Source organism: Aythya ferina (assembly GCF_964211825.1).
Source record: "Aythya ferina genome assembly, chromosome: 12".
NCBI lineage: Eukaryota > Metazoa > Chordata > Aves > Anseriformes > Anatidae > Aythya > Aythya ferina.
In genome coordinates, this window is record NC_140308.1 from 12,774,082 (window position 1) to 12,795,804 (window position 21,723).

Genomic DNA, 21,723 nt, shown 5'->3' on the forward strand with positions numbered 1-21,723 from the left:
CAGGCAGCGCGGGCAGCCCCGCGGACGGGGGCGGGAGGGGAGGAGGGGCCGGGGCCAAGATGGCGGCGGGGGGGGGCATGGAGCGGCTGAGGGCGATGACGGGGCTCGGGGAGCTGCAGGAGGCGTACGGGGAGCTCTGCAGGGAGGAGGTGGGGAAAGGAGGGAGAGGGAGGGGAAGGGGAGGAAGGGGAGAGGGAGACAAGGAGGGAGGAAAGGGGAGAGGGAGGGAATGAGGAGGAAAGGAGGGAGAAGGAAAGGAGAGGAAGGGGAGAGGGAAGGGGAGAGGGAGGAGGGATAGGGAAGGAGGGGGAGAAGGAAGAAAGGAGGAAATAAGGGAGGAAGGGAGAGAGGAGAGGGAAGGAGAGGAAGGAAATGAAGGAAAAAAGGGAGGAAGAAAGGAGAGGGAGGGAAGGAGAGAGGGAAAAGAAGGAGGGGAGGAGGAAATAAGGGGAGGAAGGAGAGAGGGATGAAAGGAAGGAGAGGGAATGAGGAGGAAAGGAGAGGAAGGGGAGAGGGAAGGAGGGAGGGAAGGAAGAAAGGAGGAAACAAGGGGGAAGGGAGAGGAAGAGAAGGAGGGAAGAAGGAAACAAGGCAGGGAAGGAGAGGGGAGGGAAAAAAAGGAGAGAGGAAGGGAAGAAAGGAGGGGGAGAGGAGAGGAGGATAAAAGGGGAGAGGAAGGAGAGAGGGATGGGGAGGAAGGGATGAAAGGAAGGAGAGAGGGAGACAAGGAGGGAGGAAAAGAGAGGGAAGGAGAAGGAAAGGAGGGGGAAGGAAAGGAGAAGAGAAGGAAGGAGGTAAGGAGAGGAAGGGGAGAAGGGAAAGAGGGAAGGAAGGGGAGAGGAAGGAGGGATAGGGAAGGAAGGGGAAACAAAGGAGAAAGGAGGAGAAGGAAGGAAATGAAGGAGGAAAGAAAGAAGGGAGGGAGGGAAGGAGAGGGGAGGGAAAAAGGGAGAGGGGAAGGTAAGGAAGGAGGCAGAGAAGGAGGTAAAACGGGAAAGGCAGAGAAGGTGAGAGGAAAGAGGAAAAGGGAAGGAAGGAGAGAAAGAAGAAAGGAGGAAATAAGGGGGAGAGGAAGAGGAGGGAGGGAAGGAGGCAAAGGAAATAAAAGGAGGAGAGAGGGAGGGATCAAGGAAGTAGGAAGAGAAGAAGGGAGGGAGGGAGAGGGAGGGAAAAAAGGGAGAGAGGAAGGGAGGGAGAGGGGGAAGGAAGGAGGAAGGGAAAAAATGAAGGGGAGAGGGAGGGAAAGAGGAATGGGCGGGGAGGGTCGCTCAGTGCAGGTGCAGCCACCATGGCTGGGGGTGCTGGTGACAAAAAAAAAAATAATTAAAAAAAAAAATCATATTGTGGGGTTAAAACGAGAGCTTAGGAGTGGGTTCACGGACACCTGAGCTCGAGGAGGCGCTAAAACCTCGCCTCTGGTGCTGAGCCCCTGCCCCTCGCCCCGCAGCAAGCCGTGCAGCAGGAGCTGGAGGCGCTGGTGGAGCAGCAGAGCGTGGTGGAGAACAAGATGGTAGCCCTACAGCGCATGGGGTCAGTGCCACGCCGCCTTCCTCTTCCTCACCAGGAGGGGACAGGGGCGTTCATCCACCCCCACAGCCCCTTCCAGGGCTGTCTGACTGCGTGCTTGGCTCCCGAAATAAAAGATCGGGGCTGGGTTTGGGGGAGGAAGCCAGGTTTTTAACAGTTTGGTGTGTTTTCTGCGCAGCCCCAACCTGCAGCTCATCGAGGGGGACGCCCAGCAGCTGGCGGGGATGATCGCCTTCACCTGCAGCCTGGCCGAGAACGTCAGCAGCAAGGTCCGGCAGCTCGACCTGGCCAAGGTGGGTGCACCACAGGGTTTGGGGCTCGGCCTCCTCAGGCTGCGTGCCTGGAAAATAAACGGGGAAATGGGAAAATGGGGGTGCTGGGAACGGCCTCGGTGCTGCTGGGCGGTGGCTTCTGGGTGTTGGAGGGAATGAGAGCAAATAAACTGTAGGATTTCCGTGTGGGGAGTAAATAACTTGGAGGATTTTCCACCTGGCAGCTGGCTGTCCAGCCTGTCCTTGGGGTTTCATGGCAAGGAAGCTGAGGTTGGTCTGTGTCAGCCCTCTGTTAGCTGTTGCCTTGCTGGGGATGGTCGTTGTCCCTTGATACCCTGGCTGTCCTCTTCTTTGCACGGGGATGGGCTCAGAGGGGTTAGGTTCCAGCTGCTCAGATCAAAACATGTCAAAATCAAATCATCATAATCACAACAGAGCGTGGCTCTGCCTCTGGGCTCTGCCATTTCGGCTGGAGCACGGTCTGTGAGTTCAGCCTGAGCGCTGACGGACACGTGCTGCCATTTCAGACTCATTGGGCTTCCACCTTTCATTCTTTACAACCTTAAACTTCATTTATTCTGGAGATCCCGCTTCATTAGCTGCTTACTGTGCAGAGAAGCATGGCTTCGATCCGTTTCTTCCATCTTTTTCCCCTCGTGTTGCCCTCTCCATCCTCTCTTCCCACTTCTCCTTCCCAGCAGGAGGCCCCACTGCTTTTCCCTTTCTTTCAGAACCGCCTCTACCAGGCCATCCAGCGAGCCGACGACATCCTGGACCTGAAGTTCTGCATGGACGGCGTGCAGACGGCCCTGCGGGGCGAAGATTACGAGCAGGCAGCAGCTCACATCCACCGCTACCTGTCCCTGGACAAATCCGTCATCGAGCTCAGTCGCCAGGGCAAGGAAGGTGAGGGCTGCACCAGGGGGGTTTGGTGGGGGGTGCCTCAGCTCAGCGGGCAAAGCAGGACATCCAAAGGTCACGTAGAGGATTAATTGAAGGAGAATCCCTAGCACCAGGTTTTAGTTGCATTTCTGATGGCAGCTGGGTGAAAAAATACGAAGGACAAAAGAAGAGAGGGAGGAATGTGATGGCTGCGGTGTGATACCAGGCAAAGCAGCTGGGCAGCAAGGAACGGGCTGGGTGGTCCCTGCAGAACCATCCTACTTGTTTGGGTCACGTCCCCTGTGTGAGAGCAACGTGCTGTTAGCTCTGCCCTTCTTCGAGCAGGGGGCATAATCGATGCCAACCTGAAGCTCCTGCAGGAGTCGGAGCAGCGCCTGAAGGCGATTGTCACCGAGAAGTTCGACACGGCGATGAAGCAGGGAGACCTGCCCCAGGTGGAGCGCTTCTTCAAGATCTTTCCCCTGCTGGGCTTACACGAGGAGGGGCTCAGCAAGTTCTCCGAGTACCTCTGCAAGCAGGTGAGGGCTTCTGGGGCTGCGAAACACGCAGAGACCTGATCGTCTCCTGGGGAGAGCAAAATCCAGCCTTGGCTGTGGCTTGTTTGTCTTTGAAGCCATCGCTGGCCTTCAGCTGAGCTCTCTGCCTGTCCCTGCTGTCACACAGGTGGCCAAAAAAGCAGAGGAGAACCTGCAGCTGGTGATGGGGACAGACATGAGCGACCGTCGGGCTGCTGTCATCTTTGCAGACACCCTGACGCTCCTCTTCGAAGGTAATCTCCTCCCTCTTTGTGCAGCTGGATTGGAAGCAGTCCGTGATGGGATCCATTAATTCAAACACTTCAGTTTTAGTTCCAGGGGAGCATAAAACACCCTCTGAGCCATGGGAAGGTCACGCTGGAGGGATGGGGACACAGACAGATGTTTTCCCAGCCAGGAGAGGGCATTAAACCAAGCAATCTGTCCTACCCACAGCGCGTGTAGGCACAAAGTGGGTTTGCAGAGGAATTTTTTGGCTTCCTCCAGGAATCGCTCTTCTTGTTCCCTGCATCCTCAAGACGCGTGGGTATTCCCCGCAGGGTTTTCAGGCCTGCAGCTCCCAGACAAACAAATCAGATCCCTAAAAGCTGAGCAGCTGTTGATGGCCCCAGGCCTGGCTCTTCGAGGAGGGACGTGGCAGCTTGGAAATGGAGAGGGAAAGGAGGAGGGGGGAATACAAATGCTGTGTGGGAGCGTCGCCAAGGCAGTAATTGAGATCCCGTGGTGATTAACCCTCCTCCTCTGTTGTGCCTGCTGCAGTTCCAGGCTGTGGCACTGCCAAGTCACTGCCAGCCTGGCACCGTGCTGCTCTTGAAGGTCCTCAAAGCCAACGGGGCTTTCCTGGCAGGAGAGCCAGAAGAGGGGGAGAGGCACTAAGTGTTGAGGCAGAGGGTTTGTGAGAAGGAAGCCGTCTTGGAGAGAGGCTTCCTTGGAGAGGATCTTTGTCTCTGAGCAGGTCCTGCCCTCACTAGTGCATGACGGAGAGGAGCAGAACTTTCCTTGTGCTGATTTTCCTAGCAGTGATGTTTTATAATTTGGTCAGTGCTGGATGTGGCTGGCAGCTGCGTGCCCCGCCAGGTTCAGCCCGGGCAGCACCCTGCTGTGAAAGCCTCACCCTTCCCCACCTTGCGTCTTGCTGGGTGGGATGCAGCTGCCCACATCCCATGGCAGGAGCTCTTCAGAGGTGGCTTCCACCCCAGGAGATGAGCACCACAGCCTTGCAGGAAGGAGGAGGGAAGCCAGAAGGCAGCGCATGCAGAGGGAAAGTGCTGTGGGAGAAGGGGTGGTGATGACACAAAGCCACTGGAGAGCGGCTGGACAGTGTGACCTGTTCATCCAGGCCCTGGCTGAGGACCTGTACAGCTCTGCTCTGGGTCCAGGCTGAAGGAGAGCTCCTAACGAGGCTGCCCCTGGCTCCTGGGAGAGCTGAGCCCACTCGGTCACCATCTCTCCTCCCGCAGGGATCGCTCGCGTTGTGGAGACCCACCAGCCCATCGTGGAGACCTACTACGGGCCGGGGAGGCTCTACACCCTCATCAAGCACCTGCAAGGAGAATGTGACCAGCAGGTGGAGAAGGTGGTGGAGAAGTTTGTCAAGGAGAGGGACTACCACAGGCAGGTAAGAGGGGGGTGATCCTGCCCCACGCAGCCGCCTGAGCCCCTCTGCGGGGCCCTGCCTGCCCTAGGGGGGAAGTTTGACCTCGTGTTTGGGGAGAAACCTTGCCTTACTCCATCCTTGTGCTGATGGTTGAGGTGCTCCAGCCTGTAGCTGTCATTTCTGTTGCAGAGGAGTTGCTGTGAGCATGATAAGCAGACCTTGGGCACAGATTTACGTCCATGAGGGTCTGTGGGGTGCTCTCAGCACACCCTGCCCCCTGCCTTGCTCCTGCTCGAGGCAGGACTGCTGTAACATCTCACAGTCACGTCCCTCGGTGCCTCCGTTGGTGTTCCCATCCCACAGCCCTCCCTGGCAGGCTCAGCTCTGTCCTGGAGGTAGTTCCCAGATGCAGTTCCCAGAGTGTCATCCTCCCTGGGCCACCGCACGAGAAGGGGCTGTTAGCGTCAGGTCAGCAGCAAACGCTGCGATGACTCCCATTTTGCACTTGCAGTTCCAGCAAGTTCAGAACAGCATGATGAGGAGTTCTGCGGAGAAGATTGAACCAAGGTAAAACAAAACCTCCTTCTGCTCGCAAATTTTCACTCATTTAGAGAACTCTTCCCATCTTCCCGAGGCTTTGTGGCTACTGAAGCTTAGCGTCCGTGTGCTAGGTACCCTTCACTGCCCTTCAATAAAGGCACCTTCCGTGGTGGTGCTTTATTTTGCTGATTCCTTATTTAGGGTCTCAGCCTTGAACGTTGCTGGAGGGCAGGGAATATCACCGTACTCAAAGCACTGAGGCTTTATTTGGCTCTTCCACCACTTGTTGATGGGCAGAGTGCAGTCCTTGGAGCCCGTGAACTGGAGCAGCTCTCCGGGCAGATAATTTGTGGCATAATTAGGAATAAATTTTTGGGTCCTTTCAATCTGTACTGCTGCTGTGGTGACGCTGTGACACCGGCGTCTTGGTAATGAACTCGAGCACCCTCAGTCTCCCTTCTTTTCTATTTGTCCTGAGTATTTGCATAGCCCTTAGTAAAGCCATCTGAAGGTGCCCTCAGCCCATCTGGCATCGTGTGACTTCTGAACACGCCTTGAAAGCCAGCCTGTGTTCCTCAAACAAGGTGTCTGTGGACCTACCCCACCAGTTAGTCACTGGTAACGTGGTGATCCGCTTACTCTTTGCTCTGAGTAACTGGGGATGCCTCCAAGGCTTTCTGAGCTTTTGCTTTTCCATCCACAGAACAAAGGTAACAGCTCCTCATCCCGTTTGGGAGGCTGTGAGCAGTGTGTAAATGCTTTGTGCTGGCTGATGGAAAAGCTGAGCTGACACTTTTCCTTCCGTGGTCCCCTCGGATCTGAGCGCTGTGTTCTGCCTTGTCACGTGCTTCTGCAGCTCCACAGCTCCCGGGCTGCTGAGCTTAAACTGCTCCTGCCTCATTTCCAGAAAATAACACAAATCCGGCTGGAGGGCTCTGGTCTGACCTCCCGCTCCACACAGGGCTGATTTTGAGGTTCAGTCAGGCTCACCTTCCTGCAGTGATTTTATCATCATACTCTATGATGATTATCATAGACGGTAGGTCCCTTAAAAGGCAAATCCCTGAGATGGCAGCTGGCCCGTTGATCATGAAAATAAAATGGGAAATAAACCCCAGGTGGGCTGGCATCTCTTACTCAGGAAGATCTTCCAGGAATATGCCTGTAGGATTTTTTTTGGGTGACTTCCCCCACATCTGAGGTCCGAGCTGTGTGCTTGGTGCTTTAAAGTCTGCCTTAAAGATGCGAGTCTCGTGGCTGGGCACAGAGCAGGGAATTGCTGCTGCTGCTGCAGGAACCTGCTGTAAAGCAGCTGCTGCTGGCCTGGTTTGCCACCGGGTGCCTGACAGGCGAGCTGCTGAGCCAATCCATCCCGGTGGCACTCGGCTGCTTCCCAGCACAACTTGACCCGTTTAATTCAGTGCACGGTGGCGAGCTGTCAAGGCTGGGAGCAGCTCTCCACGTAAACAAGCTCCCCAAATATCCTTCCAAGCAGGACTGGTGTTGCTTGCACATAACAGTTACTCTGCTGAGCTTTGCTGCCTGACAGCACAGGTGGAAACGGGCAGCATTGGTCTCGGAGCAAAACAGAGAACACTTCACAGGGCAAGTGGGTGTCCCTGCTTTCGATGTCTTGCTGCCTTGACTCTCGCTGTGCCCCCTTGCAGGGAACTCGACCCCATTCTGACAGAGGTCACCCTGATGAACGCCCGCAGCGAGCTCTACTTGAGGTTCATCAAGAGACGAATAACGGCGGACTTTGAGGTGGGAGACTCCATGGCCCCCGAGGAGGTGAAGCAAGGTAACGCCGGCAGCACCGACGCCCGTGGGCTCTGCTCCTCGTGGAGCTGTAGCAGGTTGGGGTCAGGGCAGCGTGGCACAGCTGCAGGGGCACCCAGGGAGTGCTCCGTGGAAGAGGACCACGGAGCCTGGCCTCCCCAAAGCTGTTTCCAGCAGCGAGCTTCCTGACAAAGCCCTACCGTAACCGTCCTCTGCACGGGGGCTTTTCAGACTCTGGTACATCTTAGTGAGGGAAGTTGGTTAAGTCACACAGGCTGCTGCAGCTCTGCCAGGAAAAAAATATCTGGCTGCTGCACCAGGTGGCAGCACCCAGGCACTGTATGACCACGGAGGAGGGCAAGTTGAAGGGAAGCTCTCTGAGAAGATCGTGACCAGCAGTTGGCATCACCAGGGCAGGAGGCATTCCCTGGTTGATGTTTGAGTCCAATATCATCGAGTTATTCCCTCTAACAGGGAACCAGCCTTAGGAGTGACTGCAGAGTTTCCCTCTGACTGCAGCCCTTGGTCCAGCTGACAGTTCCCTCGGTGTTTTGCAGAGCATCAGAAGCAGCTGGACAAGCTGCTCAACAACTGCCTGCTGAGCTGCACCATGCAGGAGCTCATCGGCTACTACATCACCATGGAGCAGTACTTCATGAGGGAGACAGTCAACAAGGTAAGGCTCAGAGGGTGTTCGCAGTAGCCTGTGGGCTGCGGGCACGGAGCACACCTCCAGGAGTCCCCAGGGAGGGCAATGGGCACGCAGCAGAGCTGTGGTGGTTGTTGGGAAGGTCTGCCAGGGCCCCTGGCCTTGGAAAACAAGAGGTCTTTCCTGAGAGATCCCATTCTGGAGATCAGATCTTCCAGGCCTGGGGCTGCTGAACAGCAGGATGAGCGATAGCAGGTGGCACTCCACAGCTCGGTCTCACTCCGAGAGGGCTCCTCTCTTCCCTCGCTGAGCTCAGGGCGCTGAGGCTGCTCTCTCTGCAGGCTGTGGCCATGGACAGCTACGAGAAGGGGCAGCTCACCTCCAGCATGGTGGACGACGTGTTTTACATCGTGAAGAAGTGCATCGGGCGGGCTCTGTCCAGCTCCAGCATAGACTGCCTCTGTGCCATGATCAACCACTCCACCACCGAGCTGGAGTCCGACTTCAGGTGAGGAAAAGACACCAGGTTCGTTGTAACCTCCCTTTGTAACCTCCCTTCTCCTCGTGTCCTGCACAAAATGTGCTGTCAGATGGTCTTCTGTGCTCTCTGCCTTTGTCCCTCTGCTTTGTCATCTCTGGAAGGCGCTGGTAGGAAGCAGTGCTGGGCGTGCTTTCCTCCCAGCAGCAGTGCTCACCTGTAGGACAGGCAGCCACGGAAGAGAAAAAGGAATCTGATGGCACCGTGGTCACTCCCAGGCATTCTCTGGGTTGCCCGTGGGCCTGCTTGGCTGACACTTGAACGATTGCCCAGTGGGCTTTGGGGTGAGCCTGCAGAAATTGGCCTGCTGCTGTTTCTCATCCCGGTGTGGGAGCGGAGAACTGACTGAAGCAACAGATTGCTGGCAGGATTTGAGGAAATATATTTTTTAAATTATTTTTTAACCTCAGCCTGGTGTCTTTCAGATGATGATGGCAGGAGATACCTGCCATCCTTTGTCCCTCTGAAATTCCCCTTCCCTTTTCCAGGCTGCGCCTCAGCCCAGCACAGCTCTGTTGCTTCTTGCAGTGCTTGCTCTAAGCCCCGTGTGTCCCGCTTGCCCCGCAGGGAGGTTCTGTACAACAAGCTGAAGCAGGGCTTCCCGGCCACCACCTTCCAGGACTTCCAGAGAGGGGTGACCAGCGCCGTGAACATCATGCACAGCAGCCTGCAGCAGGGCAAGTTCGATACCAAAGGCATCGAGAGCACCGACGAGGCCAAGCAGTCCTTTCTGGTGGGTTTGGAAGCTGTCCTGGTAAAAGAAGAGTTGGGGTAAGGGGAAGGGCGATGGGGAAACTCACGGGAATGGGATCGGTGCAGCTGTCACAGTCAGAGAACCTGAAAACCTGTTTCAGGCAGCTGCACCTTCCCCTAGATGAGAGAATTTCCTGTCCCACGCTCAGCACTCCTCCATCCTCGCTTACCAGATGGGAAATTTTCCATTAGAGCAGGGTTGTCTGCTCCCCTTGGCACGCAGGATCCTCCTCTTGCCTTCTACCAGCAGCACCACTACTTTGTGCTCGAGCTGGCCAGAGCACAGCAGTGAGCGTTACAAATTCCCAGAGAGCTTTTGGAGGGCTGATGCTCCTGTGCTGTGCAGCACAGCGTGTCCTTGCCTCAGGAGGGAGCTGCACAGGCCTTGCACTGGGGACAAGACCCCGCTGGGAGGGGATCTCTGCCTGGGTCTGCTCCCTGCTTTCAGCCAGAGCCCCTGGGAGCGCTGCAGAGGAGCTGGCTCAGCCATGAGCTGCTGTGAGCCTGCTGCACAGATTCCCTGGGCCTCCCACTGTACGAGGAGAGGAGGGAGCAGGAGGGACTGCTTTCGTTTCATTAAACCCGGTTACGGGTTTCGTGATGCAAAGCACTTGGAAGCGTCAGTTCTCCCTTTGGAATTCATCCTTCACCTGTCAGCTCGCCTCGTTCCCCCGGCTGCACAAAGCCCAGCCTTGTTCTGACAGTTCGGCTCCAGCAGGTAGAGAACAGCCTGTTCGGGGAGGAGCAGATACTCAGCTGGCAGGAGGGGTGCTGCTTCCTCCTGCCTGCACACGAATGCCTGCCCTGCTTCATCTCAATCATCACCTCCAGCTGCTCCTGAACTGTTGTTCTTCATGACGCTGTCACAGAAAGGAGCAGAGATTTTGGGGGTACACCCCCCTCTTCCACCAGCTTGGGCTTTGCTGTCCACGATGTTGCAGAGCAGGGGACTGAACCACCTCAGCCTGCACCAGCTGCAGGCTCAGCGTGGTTCCGCTTCACGCAGCGATCTGATCACACCGCAGCACCTCTGCCCCCTCCAATATTTCCATTTCAGCCTGTAGCTGTGAGCAGGGCACGGAGCAAGAGATGGGAAATTCCAGTGGTTTCTCCTTGCCTTTCTTTTCCCTCCCCAGGTGACCTTAAACAACGTGGAGGTCTGCAGCGAAAACATCATGACCCTGAAGAAAACTTTGGAGGTGCGGTCTCGATTGTTTGCTGTTTTCTCTCTAATCAGACTCCCGTGGGGTGGGGTAAAATAAACTATCTGGACTTTGCTTTGCTCAAACTCCTGCTATCTTCGCCCTCCAGCCGTAGGAAAGCAATTTTGAGCTGGCAGAGCAATCCCTGGCTGATACCTCAGTGGTGTAGCTCAGCCTGGCTGGAAATACCAGTTCCTCTGTGTGGACCAAGCTGGGACTCAGTGCAATAAAACCATTTTATTGTGGTTCTCTGGTGCTGCCTCAGGTAGCCCGGGGCTTCCTTTCTTGCTGCTCTGTCCCCAGCAGCTCCTGCCTTTGCCATGGGCTTGGTGGCTGTCCTGAATTTCAAGCCTGCTGCCAGGGCTGGGCGGTGGAGGGGCAGAGGGAGCCCAGGGGATTCACGAGCAACCTGCCCGGGGGTCTCTTCCCGCAGAGCGACTGCGCCAAGCTGCTCAGCCAAGGCTTCGGGGGCGAACAGGCACAGGCCAAGATCGAGAGCTGCCTCTCCGACATGGCTGCGGTCTCCAACAAATTCCGGGACCTGCTGCAGGTGAGTGCAGGGCGCTGCTGCCGGCCAATTCGGGGAGGGGGGAGGCAGCCCACGCCTGGTGGCCCGCATCGAGGCCGCGTCTGGCTCCTGGCGTGCCGGCTGAGGGGTGCAGATGGAACCAAGCGATCCATTTTGAGGCACTCAAACGGATCCAGCCCATGTGCACAGCTGCACCAGCTGGCAGCCGGGTGAGAAATGCTGGAAGCAGCTGCAGAGGCAGGAGGAACGTCGTTCCCTTTGTCTTCGCTCAGCACAGAGCTGTGGTTGGTTGGTACAGCATGTTCAAGAGGAGAAATACTGGTGGCTCCTCCGTTCTCCTTGTGGCCCAGCGTGTTGTCAGCCTGTCCCGAGCCCCATGGGGCAGAGGGAAGAAGGGCTGCTGGTAGAGAAGATCACAGGAAGATTATCAGGGAACCTTCACAAGGCCTGTGGTCAGCACTGGAATCAAACAGCTTACTGATAAGGAGTAAAACTCTCCCGTCTGGCTTTAGTGCAGCATTAAAACTGTCTGCAAAGCACTCAGGAGGCTGAGCAGCGAGCTGCTGCGCTGCCTGAGTCACGCGCACACGCAATTTGCCTTGGAAAAGGGCAATTGCCAGCAGGGCCTGCTCAGAAATGCCAATTTGAGTTAAAAACTCTCATCAGATGCCAGGCAGCGTTGGTACCCGAATAGCTTCGTGCTGGGTGAGCTTTCTCGACGTCGTGCTGAGCTAAATGGGGTGGCTGGGAGGAGAGGGCTTGCAGAGAGCTCTCGAGCAGTGGAGCGGAGTGAACAGCCTTGGCTGACAGCCTGCTGCTCGGGGGAGAGGGCGCGTGCTGGGGCTGCGATTAATTCGGGGCACTACCTCTGCTCGCAGCTTGTAGCCTCCTTTCAGCTTGTCCCGCCGTGCTGGGGGTGGGAGGCTGCAGCTCAGCCCCATGCAGCCTCAGGGCCAATGTCCTTCCTTTTCTTGTCACCGTGGTGTCCTCGGAGCCACGCAGTGCTGGAAGAGCGTGGGATCTGGCTCCAGCTCCAGGATTTTGGGTTCATTTTCCTGTGGAAGTCTGCGGGTCGGTTTTCCCAGCTCGTGCTGAGGATGGAGGCAGCCTGGCCGCAGAGGTTGGGTGTTGTTGGACGTTGCCTGTGCTCAGTTCCCTCCTGTCCTCTTCTCGCCCCCCTCAGGAAGGCGTCAGCGACCTGAACAACACGGCCATCAAGCCCCAGGTGAAGCCCTGGATCAACCTCTTCCTCTCCATCTCCCACAGCATCGAGGAGGTAAGGCTCAGCCCCTCCGCTTCCAGCTCCCTCCTGTGCTCTCCGTCGGCTTTCTGCTGTTCCTCAGCACGGAGAAACGGTGAAATACCCAGACTTTGCTCACCAGCCCAGCCTGGAAAGGGGCAGCTGGCTTGACAGGAGCTCAAGAAGAAGCCCCGTGTTCACAGCAGGTCCCCCAAACAAACAGCCCTTCTTGTATCCCGCTGGCAGGAGGAGTTCAGCGAGTACGAAGCCAACGATCCCTGGGTCCAGCAGTTCATCGTCCACCTGGAGCAGCAGATGACAGAGTTTAAGGTGAGGAAAAAGGGTGTGGGGGGGATCCAGCAGCCTGCCAGCCTTCCACCAGGCGTCTCCCAGCTCTTCCCCTGCACTTGATTGCAGAGTTCTTGAGCCCCCCCTCGTACCTGGATCGCTTCTGCCAGCGCTGTCCGCTCGCGGAGTGTGGAAATGATGTTCTTGGTGTGAGAGCTCTCCTAGAACTGTTCTTTTTTCTTTCTGCTCCTAGGCTGGCCTGTCCCCCGTGATTTACGATAACCTTACCGGCCTCATGACCAGCCTGATAGCCACCGAGCTGGAGAAAGTGCTCCTCAAATCCAGCTTCAACAGGGTAAGCAAAACGCTGCACTGGGGAACATCTCGGCGCTGTCCAGGCCGTGCTAACAGAGCTCTCCCCGCAGCTGGGCGGCCTGCAGTTCGACAAGGAGCTGCGGTCCCTCATTGCCTATCTCACCACCGTCACCACCTGGACCATCCGCGACAAGTTCGCCCGCCTCTCCCAGATCGCCACCATCCTCAACCTGGAGCGGGTGAGCTGCGCTGACGGTGGTTTTTTTGGGGTTGCAGCAGCCCCAGCTGGGCTCCGTGTGGTGTCCTGGGCTCAGCCAGGCGTGGTCACATGTGTAGGGAGGAGAAAAACTGGGAAACTCACCCCAAAATTTGATGGGTGTTTGCCTGCGGGGGGGTGATGGCAGGAAATCCTGCCCCTCCCGGTACGGCCCCAGCTGGAGTTTGGTTCCTGCAGCTCTCTCCCCTTTTTCCCTGCAGGTGACGGAGATCCTGGATTATTGGGGCCCCAACTCAGGCCCCCTCACCTGGCGCCTGACCCCTGCGGAGGTGCGGCGGGTGCTGGGGCTCCGCAAGGATTTCCGTGACGAGGACATCAAGCGCCTGCGCCTGTAGCTGCGCCCGGCCTCAGCACAAAGCCCTGGAGCCAGCCCCCGTCCTCTTATTTCTGTGAGGTTTTGGGGTGGTGGCTGCCCTTCTGCTCCCTTTCCTCAGAGCAAGAGGCTCTTCGGGGCACGGGACAGAGCGCCCCTGTCCTTTTGCAGGAGCATTAAGAGGGCAGCAGAGGAAATCTCTCATGTTGAGAGCAGCTAACGCTAAACGGGCAAGTTTTTAGGGCCAGGCTGGTGCTAGCACACGGCTCTCCGTCCCCCAGGAGGCCACAGGAGGCTGGAGAAACCTGGGGGCTGTCAGAGCACCGCTGAGCTGCGCCCCTGCCTCCTGTGCTGCCCTGCTCCCTGCTCCCCTGGGTGTGGGGCTGCTCTCCCTGGGGGAAAGGGAAGACTTCCTGGGGGGAGGGCGCTTGGAAAACCATGAACTTTCCAAGGAAAATCCGCTGTAGGAAGCAGGGCTGGGAAAATAAACCTCGCCTGGCTGAGCAGCGAGCTTGAGATCTGTGTGTGTGTGCCTGGAGGGGGCTGGAGCCCTGAGCTGAGCCGGTTGCTGTTCCATCTCCCCTGCCCTGGGTCTTTGCTAGCTCAGGGAGAGGCTGGGGAGGGACAGAGGAGACCGAGCACAATCTAGGAATGAGATTTTTTTATTCAAAAGAGCCTGCAGGGATCAGGAACTGCAGCAATAACCTCTGGGCTGGGGAGGGGGACGTGATTCCACACCCAGGGCTGGGGGGCCGGGCAGGAACACTCACCTTCCTCCTGCTGGAGGTTTCCTTCAGCGACTGCTAAAAGCAGGGGCAAATCCCCAACCCCAGCTGTGCCCCCAGCTTCTGCCCGCTCGGCTCAGCGCAGCTCCGCGAGCCTGGGGGGTTTTCAGGCCCAGCAGCAGCACAAAAAGGCCACGTCGAACCCAGGGAGCCCCCGGGAGTCCTGCTGAGGAGCCTGGGGTCCGTGCTGCTCCCACGCAGGGTGCCCTGGGGCACTGCTGGCTCTGTCAGCCCCGTGGGGAGGGGACGGCCCCGAGGGGAACGTTCCTGGCTCCTCAGCCCCGCGTGTCCGTGATGAGCAGGGCAGAGCCGAGGCCCTCACACAGCCCCGTCCTCTCCTGGAGGAGCGCTGGCGTCCAGCTCGCATCCCAAAACCTCCACCGAGATGCCCCCCGTGTCCACTTCGATGCTGTGGATGCTGAAATTACCCAGCCCCTGCCAAAAAAAAAGAGCAAAAGGGGCTGGAGGAGAGCTAACACAAGGGGCTCACCCCCATCAGCAACCCACCCGCGCTGCTGAGCTCTGCAGCAACCCCCTCTAGCACTTTGGGGCCGGGAAGTCTTTTTTTTTTACCTCAGTTTTAGCCAGAATTTGGTGCAGAGCCTCCTTCTGCCGCCGGGCTTTGGTGAGGACGTAGAGGAAGCCGCCGCCGCCAGCGCCAGCCAAGCACTGCCCGTGGACGTAGGGCCGGAGGGCGCCCATCATGCGCCCCACGGCCAGCGGCTCGCAGCCGGGGGCCATGCGCTTCTTCTGCTGCCAGTAGCGCTCCAGGCACGTGCCCAGGAGCTCCAGGTCACCTGTGGGAGGAAGCTCATGAAAATACAGCCCAAAAAATCCCAAATTGGGCAGTTTTTCTCCTTCTGGGGTAGGCGGAAACCTGGCCCTGCCCCCAGTGAGCTGAGTTCTGCCATCTCTCTGCCTCCAGAGCAGGGCACCCCAGCACAGTTCATTTTTAACCCTCCCCAGGGGAGAATTTACTGATTTTCACGCTCCCGCTTCCCTTCTGCTGCAGCCCAACAGCCAACCACCAAATAAATCCACCTCAAGGCCAGGCCTGCCCCCAGGCCCAGCAGATGACTCAGGAAAACCAACCAGACACCACACGCCCCGCAGGGACACTTCTAGCCCTGCTTCCTCCACGTCTTAGCTGAAGTTTCAGGGCACTGCCTGTGACACGGGGGTGAGGACGTGAGGTTGCTGCAGCTCCCAGAGCCCGCACCACCCTAGCGTGTGCCCCCCAAGCCAGCAGGGACGCTCCTGGGGGCGTTTGTGTTGCTTAAAGGGGCCAGGCCGGCGCAGGGAAGGGGCTCCCACCTTGCCTCAAGGCCCGGGCACACTCCTCGGCGTTGCTCACCAGCGCGTGGGCGTTCTGCACGACGGAGGGCAGCCGGGCGTACCAGTTCCTCACCACGTCCTGCAGGAGAGGCCGGGCTCAGGGGAGGCTCGGGGGAGGCAGCGCCGTACCCGCAGCCTCGCGGCGGGGCAGGGTTCAGGCTGCCAAACCCGAGGGGAAGCAGAGTTACCTGGAGCAGGTTGCGAGCCAGGCGAGTTTTCCCCGTGTACACCAGCAGCAGGTGGTCGCTGAGGGTGCGGGCGAAGCCCTCGGGCACTGAGATCTCCTCCACCTCCACCCGCAGCGGCAGCCGAGCCTTCGACCTCCCGATTTTGATGCCAGGCACCAGCCCGCCCACCTGGTCCTGCCAACCTCCGCCTGCAGGACACAGGGGGGGGCTCAGCCTCCTCCTAGCACCCACCCCAAATTCTGGGGGCTCCCCCCGGTCCCTCTACCTGTGGTCAGCCTCTGCTCCAGGTGCAGCACGGCGTGGATGAGGGACTCGGTGCTCGCCGCCTTGCCGGCCGCCCGGTACAGCGAGGCCATCGCCGCGCCCGCCAGGATGCTGCTGGTGCCTGCGGGGAGGGGCAGGGTCAGGGCAGAGAGTGGGGGGACACAAATGCCACCCCCCATCCTTGAGGACGTACCCAGGCCGGAGCCGTGGGGCAGCTTGGACCAGGTGTGCACCTCAAAGCCGCCCCCGAAGCTGCGCATCAGCTGGGCCCGCAGGGGTTCCTGCGAGGGGAACTGCACGATCTGGGTGCAAATGAAGGCAGCTTTCAGCAAGGCCCCTGGAAATAAATAAAATTTAAAAAAGAAGAGATTAAAGCTGGCGCCTGCTGCGCCACCAGCTCCATCACCCACATCACCCCTGACAAGAAGAGGTGTAGGAACAGAGCGGGTCGCTCCCAGCAGCTCGGGGCCACCAGGAGGACACCGAGTCGGGCACGCAGCCGGGTGCCACCTCACCTGGGGCGTGCGGCTGGCAGTAATCCCTCAAATCCTCCAGCTCCCGGCACACCAGCTCGGCCACCACCTCGCCTCGTGGCACGCCGCCGAGGCTGAGGAGGCGCAGCTCTGGCTCGGGGATGCGCCGCACGCGGGCGCCGATGGGCCGGCAGCCGTCCACCAGCACCGCCACGTCCACCACGGCCCCCCCGTGCTCGTAGGTGATCGGGGGGGTGTCGCTCCAGCCCCCTGCCGAGGCACGCCGTCAGCCCCAGCTCCTTTTTTCCCCCCATCCCCTCTGCCCCATTCGGGCTGGAAACGCTCACCGGAGAGGTCGAGGCGGGCCGGGCACGCGGCCTGCACCCAGCACCCCACGGGCGGCAGCTCCGCCGGCTGCACGGTGACGAAGCGGCAGGAGGACATCACCGCCTGCCGGATGAGGATCTGCTCGGCCCCCTCGTAGTGCCGGGCCGCCCTCACCAGCAGGTCGGGCCTGCAGAAAAAGCGACCCTGAGCCCCCCTCCGAGCCTGCTGACCCCTGGGGTGGGATGCCAGCCACGCGCCAGCCCCCGCCTCACCCGCTCATCCATTTCTGCCGCTCGGCTGCCAGCTCCCGCACGCCGCCGGCGACGTCCCCGCTCTCCAGGCGCCTGAAGGCCGAAGCCCAGCGGGTGTTGGCCGCGGGGCCGCTGCGCAAGCCCCCCTCGCCCTGTGCCAGGCAGCCCAGCACGTCGGCGATGCAGGCGAGCGCCCGGGCTGCGACACCCGCGTCATCGGCCGTGGAGGCAACTGGAAAACAAAAGGAGGTTGTGTCACCCCAACCCAGTCCGATTCTGCAACAAGCTGACCCCAGAAGAGAGGGATCTGCACGGCTTGAACACCCCAGAGGCTCCTGCAGCGGGGCTGCCACACGCTTACCCTCATCCAGCGTGCCCAGCACGGCCTCGTGGTAGCCCTCGTGGACGGCGCTGCGGATGAGGGGCAGGAGGCTGCCGTCCTGGCGCCCCAGCAGCACCCGGCGCACCTTGCGCTGGCCCTGCAGGAAAAAAAGGGCCCGGCGGGCGCCCAGCTCGGCCTCCTTGTCCAGGCAGGGCAGCAGCTCCTCCCAGGACATTCGCCAGGCCGCCCGCCAGCGTGCCAGCCGCCCGCCGGGCCCCGCCGTTGGGGCCAGCAGCCACAGCACGTCCTCCAGCCCCAGCGCCTCGGAGGCGTGCAGCACCGGGAAGAGCCGGGCGCTGAGCAGGCAGCGGCTGCTCGGCGGGGTCTGGGCGTCCCAAAGGTCCCCTTCCCTGGATGAGGGAGAGCCCATCAGCAGCGCCCCGAGGCTCGAGGGCAGCTTCCAGGTGGGGAGGAGGGGTTGAGGTGGCCACGATGCCTCCTGGTGTGGCCTTAGAGGTGCGGGGTGGCACTGGAAGCCCAGGGGAGCCGGGTCCCTTGCTCTGTCTGAGCACGTGGCACTCACCGTATGCCCGTCCGATGGAAAAACTCAGCCCAGGGCATGTTGAGGTAGGTGGAAGCTTCAGCAGGGCTCTGGGGGGGACGCAGAGGGGTCGGTTACACCCCAGCCCCACAGGGAATCCCGCCCCACCTCGCCCTCCCTCACCTGCCAGTCGTCGAGGCGGCCGCTGAGCGTGAAGACGCGGCAGGACAGGTCCCGCAGCCGGACGTGGTGGCCCTGGAGGACGACGTCGCGCAGGGGGCGGCCCTGCAGGGCTGGGGAGGAGCTCGCCGTGAGGCCTGAGAGGAGGCAGCCGGGGCCGATCTCCAGGGGACCCTGCGGAGGGAGCATCAGGACCATGAGCAGCCCCCCGAGCAGCCCCCGACCTTGGAAGGGGACAGGCACCCCAGAAAACATGCAGTGGGCAGCAAAAGCCAGGGCTGGGGTCGGTCACCAAGCTCTGAGGGGATACAGACTGCAGAAATTCATGCCTCTAGGGTCCAAAAAAGGCAGCCAGAAGGGGCAGGGCGCCCCAAAACTCACAGCGGGTCCCCTCCGAGTCCCCCCGGCCACCTACCTGCAGGTGACAGTGCTGGATGGCGCTGCCGGCCGCCAGGCGCACGGCTCCCTCCAGCAGGCTGTTGGTGACCGAGGAGCCGTCCTCCAGGAGCCAGGGCTGCTGCAGGGGGACACGGGGACGCCAGGGGCTGGCCACGCAGCGGGGAGCAACGCCCCAAAAAACGTGCCCGAGGGAGAAACGGGGCTGGAAGGACCTACGTCGGCCTGGGAGTGGGCTGTCTTGCAGAAGCGGAGGTGGCTGGCGGAGCCGGGCAGGAGCGTCAGGCTGCGGATGTGGTCGCTCGCCGACGCGGTCAGGTAGTCGTAGGACGCATCGGGGATGCAGGCTGCGGGGAGCCAGGAGAGCTGTCGGCATACAAACCGCAAACACGGGGCCAGTAGGTGCTCCCAGCATCCCCAGCAGCCCTCTCTGCTCCCCTCCTCCCCAGAGAAAGGGCTGGTGCCAGGCCCTGACCCCAAATTTCTCCCCACCCAGGGGTCCAGGCCACGTCCCCACGCAGCGCCGCTCACCCACGCTGAGCGGGAAGGCGCGGAGAGACGCCCACAGCACGGAGCGGGCGCTCCTGGCGCTGGCGTCGCTGCCTCCCTTCACAAAGTCCTCCTCCGTCACCCCCCGCGCCATGCTCAGCACGATGTCGAAGAAGAGGGAGAGCTGGGGACACAAGGGACATCCCCGGGTACAGCCCCGCTGCAAGCACGGCACCCACGGGCGCCCCGTTGTCCCCGCGGGGTGTCACCTGGATGGGCGGCGCCCCCGAATCCAGCCCCATGTAGGTGCAGGCGTCCAGGGGAGGGATGACGTGGGTGGCCAGGAGCTGCTCGGCGGCGTCCGAGGAGAAGAAAACCACCCCACAGACCTGCGGGGACACAGCGGGGCCGAGGCCGTGCCAGCCCTGTCCCTCAGCGGGGCGGGCAGGTGGCACGAGGGGAGGTGACACGGGTGACATACCAGCGGGACGCTGCCATCGGGCCCTGCACACTGCCGGATCTGCGCCTCCGTGCCTCTGTAGATGATGTCGTGCACCAGCCCCTGGGAGAAAGACAACCCCAAAAAGGATTTTGGAGCGCCCCACGCCACACAGGTCCCGCAGGAACAAAGGGATAGAGACCCCACAGGGCAGGGGAAGGGAACAGGAAGCCCCCACCCCACCAAGGAGGTTCCAGGGCAGTGATACCATTAGGACTGCTACCAACCTGCTCGTCAGCGAGGTACACCCCGTGGTTCCTGGCGTAGGCCTGGCTGCCGGGCACGGCGATCACTCGGACGCCCTGGAAGCCAGCCCAGTCGATGCCTGGGGACAGGGACATGAAGAAGTGCCTGCTGGTGGCACCTGGCCCCACACAGCCACCCAAAAACCAGCCACTGTGGCACCAGCACCCGGCCTTGGCCACACCAACCGCCCCCGAGCCCTTCTGGGTGCCACCCATGGGTGCGCTCTGAGCAGCGGGTGCCCAGCAGAGGCTGAAGCGGCCACGTTGCTGCCACCCTGAGCCCACCCCGAGCCCAAGCGGGTGCTGGAGGCAGGGCTGGCACCCACCCACCTGGCGCTGAGGGCACGGTGAGGAGCATATCGGTGCTGCACACCCACAGGCCGGGCGGGGAGCCCACGCAGAGCTGCCAAGAGAAGAGCCGTGCACTCAGGGGGGGCTCAGAAGGGGGCTCAACCCCCATGGGGGGCACCCAGCACCCTTGTCACCCCGCTGGCGGCACCCAAAGGTGCCCCAGGCCCACGTTGGTGCCGGGGTGAGCCCGTCCCACACGCACCCGGTGCGTCAGGGTGTGCAGCAGGCTGTCCAGGTTGCACACCGGCGCCTCGGCCGGGGCGTCGGGGTCCTCTGCAGGGAGGCAGGTGAAGGCCCGGCCGCAGTCATCGAAGGAGAATTCGCGGCCCTGGGGGGGGGGGGGAGATGGAGCAGGGGGCCGTCAGCCAGGGGTCAGAGGGTCCCAGGATGGGTGGGGGGCCCCTCTACATTCCCCACCCCTCACCATGTGCAGCACGAGGATCCGGGCATCCCTCAGGACATCGGAGGTCACCACCTGGGGGGGCAGAGCAGGGAGCAGTCGGCAGCGGGGACCCCCAGGACCCCCCCCCACACCCACCTCAGGACGTCCCCCAGTCCGGGACCCCCTTCCCCAATACCCACCCCCAGCACTCCCCCCTCAGGACCTCCCCCTCCCTTCGGAACCCCTCCCGTTACCCTCCCCACCTGCGACCCTCCCCTCTCCCAGGACACCCCCTGCATCCCTCTCTCCCCAGGGACCTCCCTCCCCCAAAGCTTCCCCCTCCCTGTACCTCCTCCTCCCCCTGCCCCTCCCCACCTGGGACCCCCCCATTCCCTGGGCCCCCCACCCCATGCTCCTGTACCCCTCTCCCTGCCCCCCCCCTCCCCCCAGAGCCCCATCCTGGGACCCTCCCCCTCCGGTATCACCACCCTAGGCCCTACCCCTGCCCCTCCCCACCTTGGACCCCCCCCACCCTAGCACACCCCACTACGCCCCTTTCCCCCAGAAATCCCCCCTCCCAGTCCCTTCCCCTCCCCCTGCCCCTCCCCACATAGGACCCCCACCTCCTCCCCCAGGCCCCTCACCCCCAGGCCCTCCCCCTCCCCCCAGGCCCCTCTCCCGTGCCGCTCCCCCCCAGGACCCCCTCAGACCCTCCCTCTCCCCCTGCCCTTCCCCACACCCCTCCCCTCCCCCCAGGACCCCCTTCTCTCCCCCTTTACCCCTCTCCCCCAGGGCACCCCTCACCCCCAGGCCCTCCCCCACCCCCCAGACCCCTCCCCACGCCCCCCCCCCCCCCTCTCACCGTGCCCCCCGCCCTGGCACTCAGCCTCTCGGCAGCCGCCAGCAGGGCGTTGAGGGTGGCCCCGCCGCTACCCAGGCGGGCCCAGGGGTCCTCCAGCACCACCACCAGGGGGGGCTCCGGGCCCAGCGCCCCCCGGCGCCGCCTCAGCTCCAGCTCTGCCGGGCGAGCAGGGGGAGCTGAGGGCCGGCTCCCCGCCACCCCCCGGCGCTGAGGGAGCCCCGGCCCCGCCGCTTGCCTCGCCGCAGGGCCGGCACGGAGCCGCCTGGCCGGCAGGTCAGCACCACCGCGGCCCAGCCGCCCTCCGCCGCCGCCGCCATCGCCTCAGCTTCGCCTCAGGAGCCCCTTCCTCAGGCGGCGCCGCGGTGCCCGCTGGGAGTTGTAGTCCGCCGTGGCCCCGCCCTCCCGCCGCGCAGCGCTGGGGAGAGGCCGGCGCTGGACTACAGCTCCCAGCGCGCACCGCGCGGGGAGGGGGCTGCTTAAAGGCGCAGCGACCTCGCTCTGCGTCACTGTGTTGGGGGGGGGGCGGTCAGGGATTAAAAATAAAGATTTTCGAGTATTTTGCCCCAAAAAAATAA

The 21,723-nt window shown here is 61.3% G+C and overlaps 2 protein-coding genes across 2 annotated transcripts; one reads left to right on the plus strand and one right to left on the minus strand.

The window, feature by feature from the left end:
* Window positions 1–39: 39 nt before the first annotated feature.
* COG4 (component of oligomeric golgi complex 4) lies at window positions 40–13,764 on the plus strand. The gene is made up of 19 exons (XM_084533491.1): window positions 40–149; window positions 1,448–1,530; window positions 1,706–1,820; window positions 2,531–2,705; window positions 3,027–3,220; window positions 3,366–3,471; window positions 4,699–4,856; window positions 5,347–5,402; window positions 7,043–7,176; window positions 7,712–7,830; window positions 8,145–8,311; window positions 8,909–9,074; window positions 10,231–10,293; window positions 10,730–10,846; window positions 12,009–12,101; window positions 12,312–12,395; window positions 12,607–12,708; window positions 12,779–12,907; window positions 13,146–13,764. Exons 1-19 carry the CDS (start codon window positions 60–62, stop codon window positions 13,278–13,280), a joined length of 2,286 nt encoding a protein of 761 aa, XP_084389617.1. The 5' UTR covers window positions 40–59; the 3' UTR covers window positions 13,281–13,764.
* A 140-nt stretch (window positions 13,765–13,904) lies between these two features.
* FCSK (fucose kinase) lies at window positions 13,905–21,472 on the minus strand. The gene is made up of 23 exons (XM_084533490.1): window positions 21,384–21,472; window positions 21,149–21,303; window positions 20,329–20,379; window positions 20,107–20,232; window positions 19,884–19,956; window positions 19,536–19,633; window positions 19,291–19,371; window positions 19,079–19,198; window positions 18,852–18,993; window positions 18,540–18,667; window positions 18,340–18,441; window positions 17,928–18,098; window positions 17,787–17,854; window positions 17,243–17,613; window positions 16,903–17,113; window positions 16,651–16,817; window positions 16,346–16,573; window positions 16,024–16,167; window positions 15,832–15,951; window positions 15,567–15,754; window positions 15,358–15,457; window positions 14,617–14,840; window positions 13,905–14,478 (listed from the first exon to the last, which is right to left on the minus strand). The coding sequence occupies exons 1-23, from the start codon at window positions 21,463–21,465 to the stop codon at window positions 14,362–14,364; spliced, it is 3,267 nt and encodes a 1,088-aa protein (XP_084389616.1). The 5' UTR covers window positions 21,466–21,472; the 3' UTR covers window positions 13,905–14,361.
* Window positions 21,473–21,723: the final 251 nt, after the last annotated feature.

Coding starts and splice junctions, on each gene's coding strand:
- FCSK (XM_084533490.1), bottom strand. CDS start 21,465: ATGGCGGCGGCGGCGGAGGGCGGCTGGGCCGCGGTGGTGCTGACCTGC. Junction 19,199..19,290: donor CCGATGGCAGCGTCCCGCTG/GTATGTCACCCG, acceptor GTGTCCCCGCAG/GTCTGTGGGGTGGTTTTCTT. Junction 16,168..16,345: donor CTGCCAGCCGCACGCCCCAG/GTGAGGTGGCAC, acceptor ATTTATTTCCAG/GGGCCTTGCTGAAAGCTGCC.
- COG4 (XM_084533491.1), top strand. CDS start 60: ATGGCGGCGGGGGGGGGCATGGAGCGGCTGAGGGCGATGACGGGGCTC. Junction 2,706..3,026: donor CAGTCGCCAGGGCAAGGAAG/GTGAGGGCTGCA, acceptor TTCTTCGAGCAG/GGGGCATAATCGATGCCAAC. Junction 3,472..4,698: donor CCTGACGCTCCTCTTCGAAG/GTAATCTCCTCC, acceptor CTCCTCCCGCAG/GGATCGCTCGCGTTGTGGAG.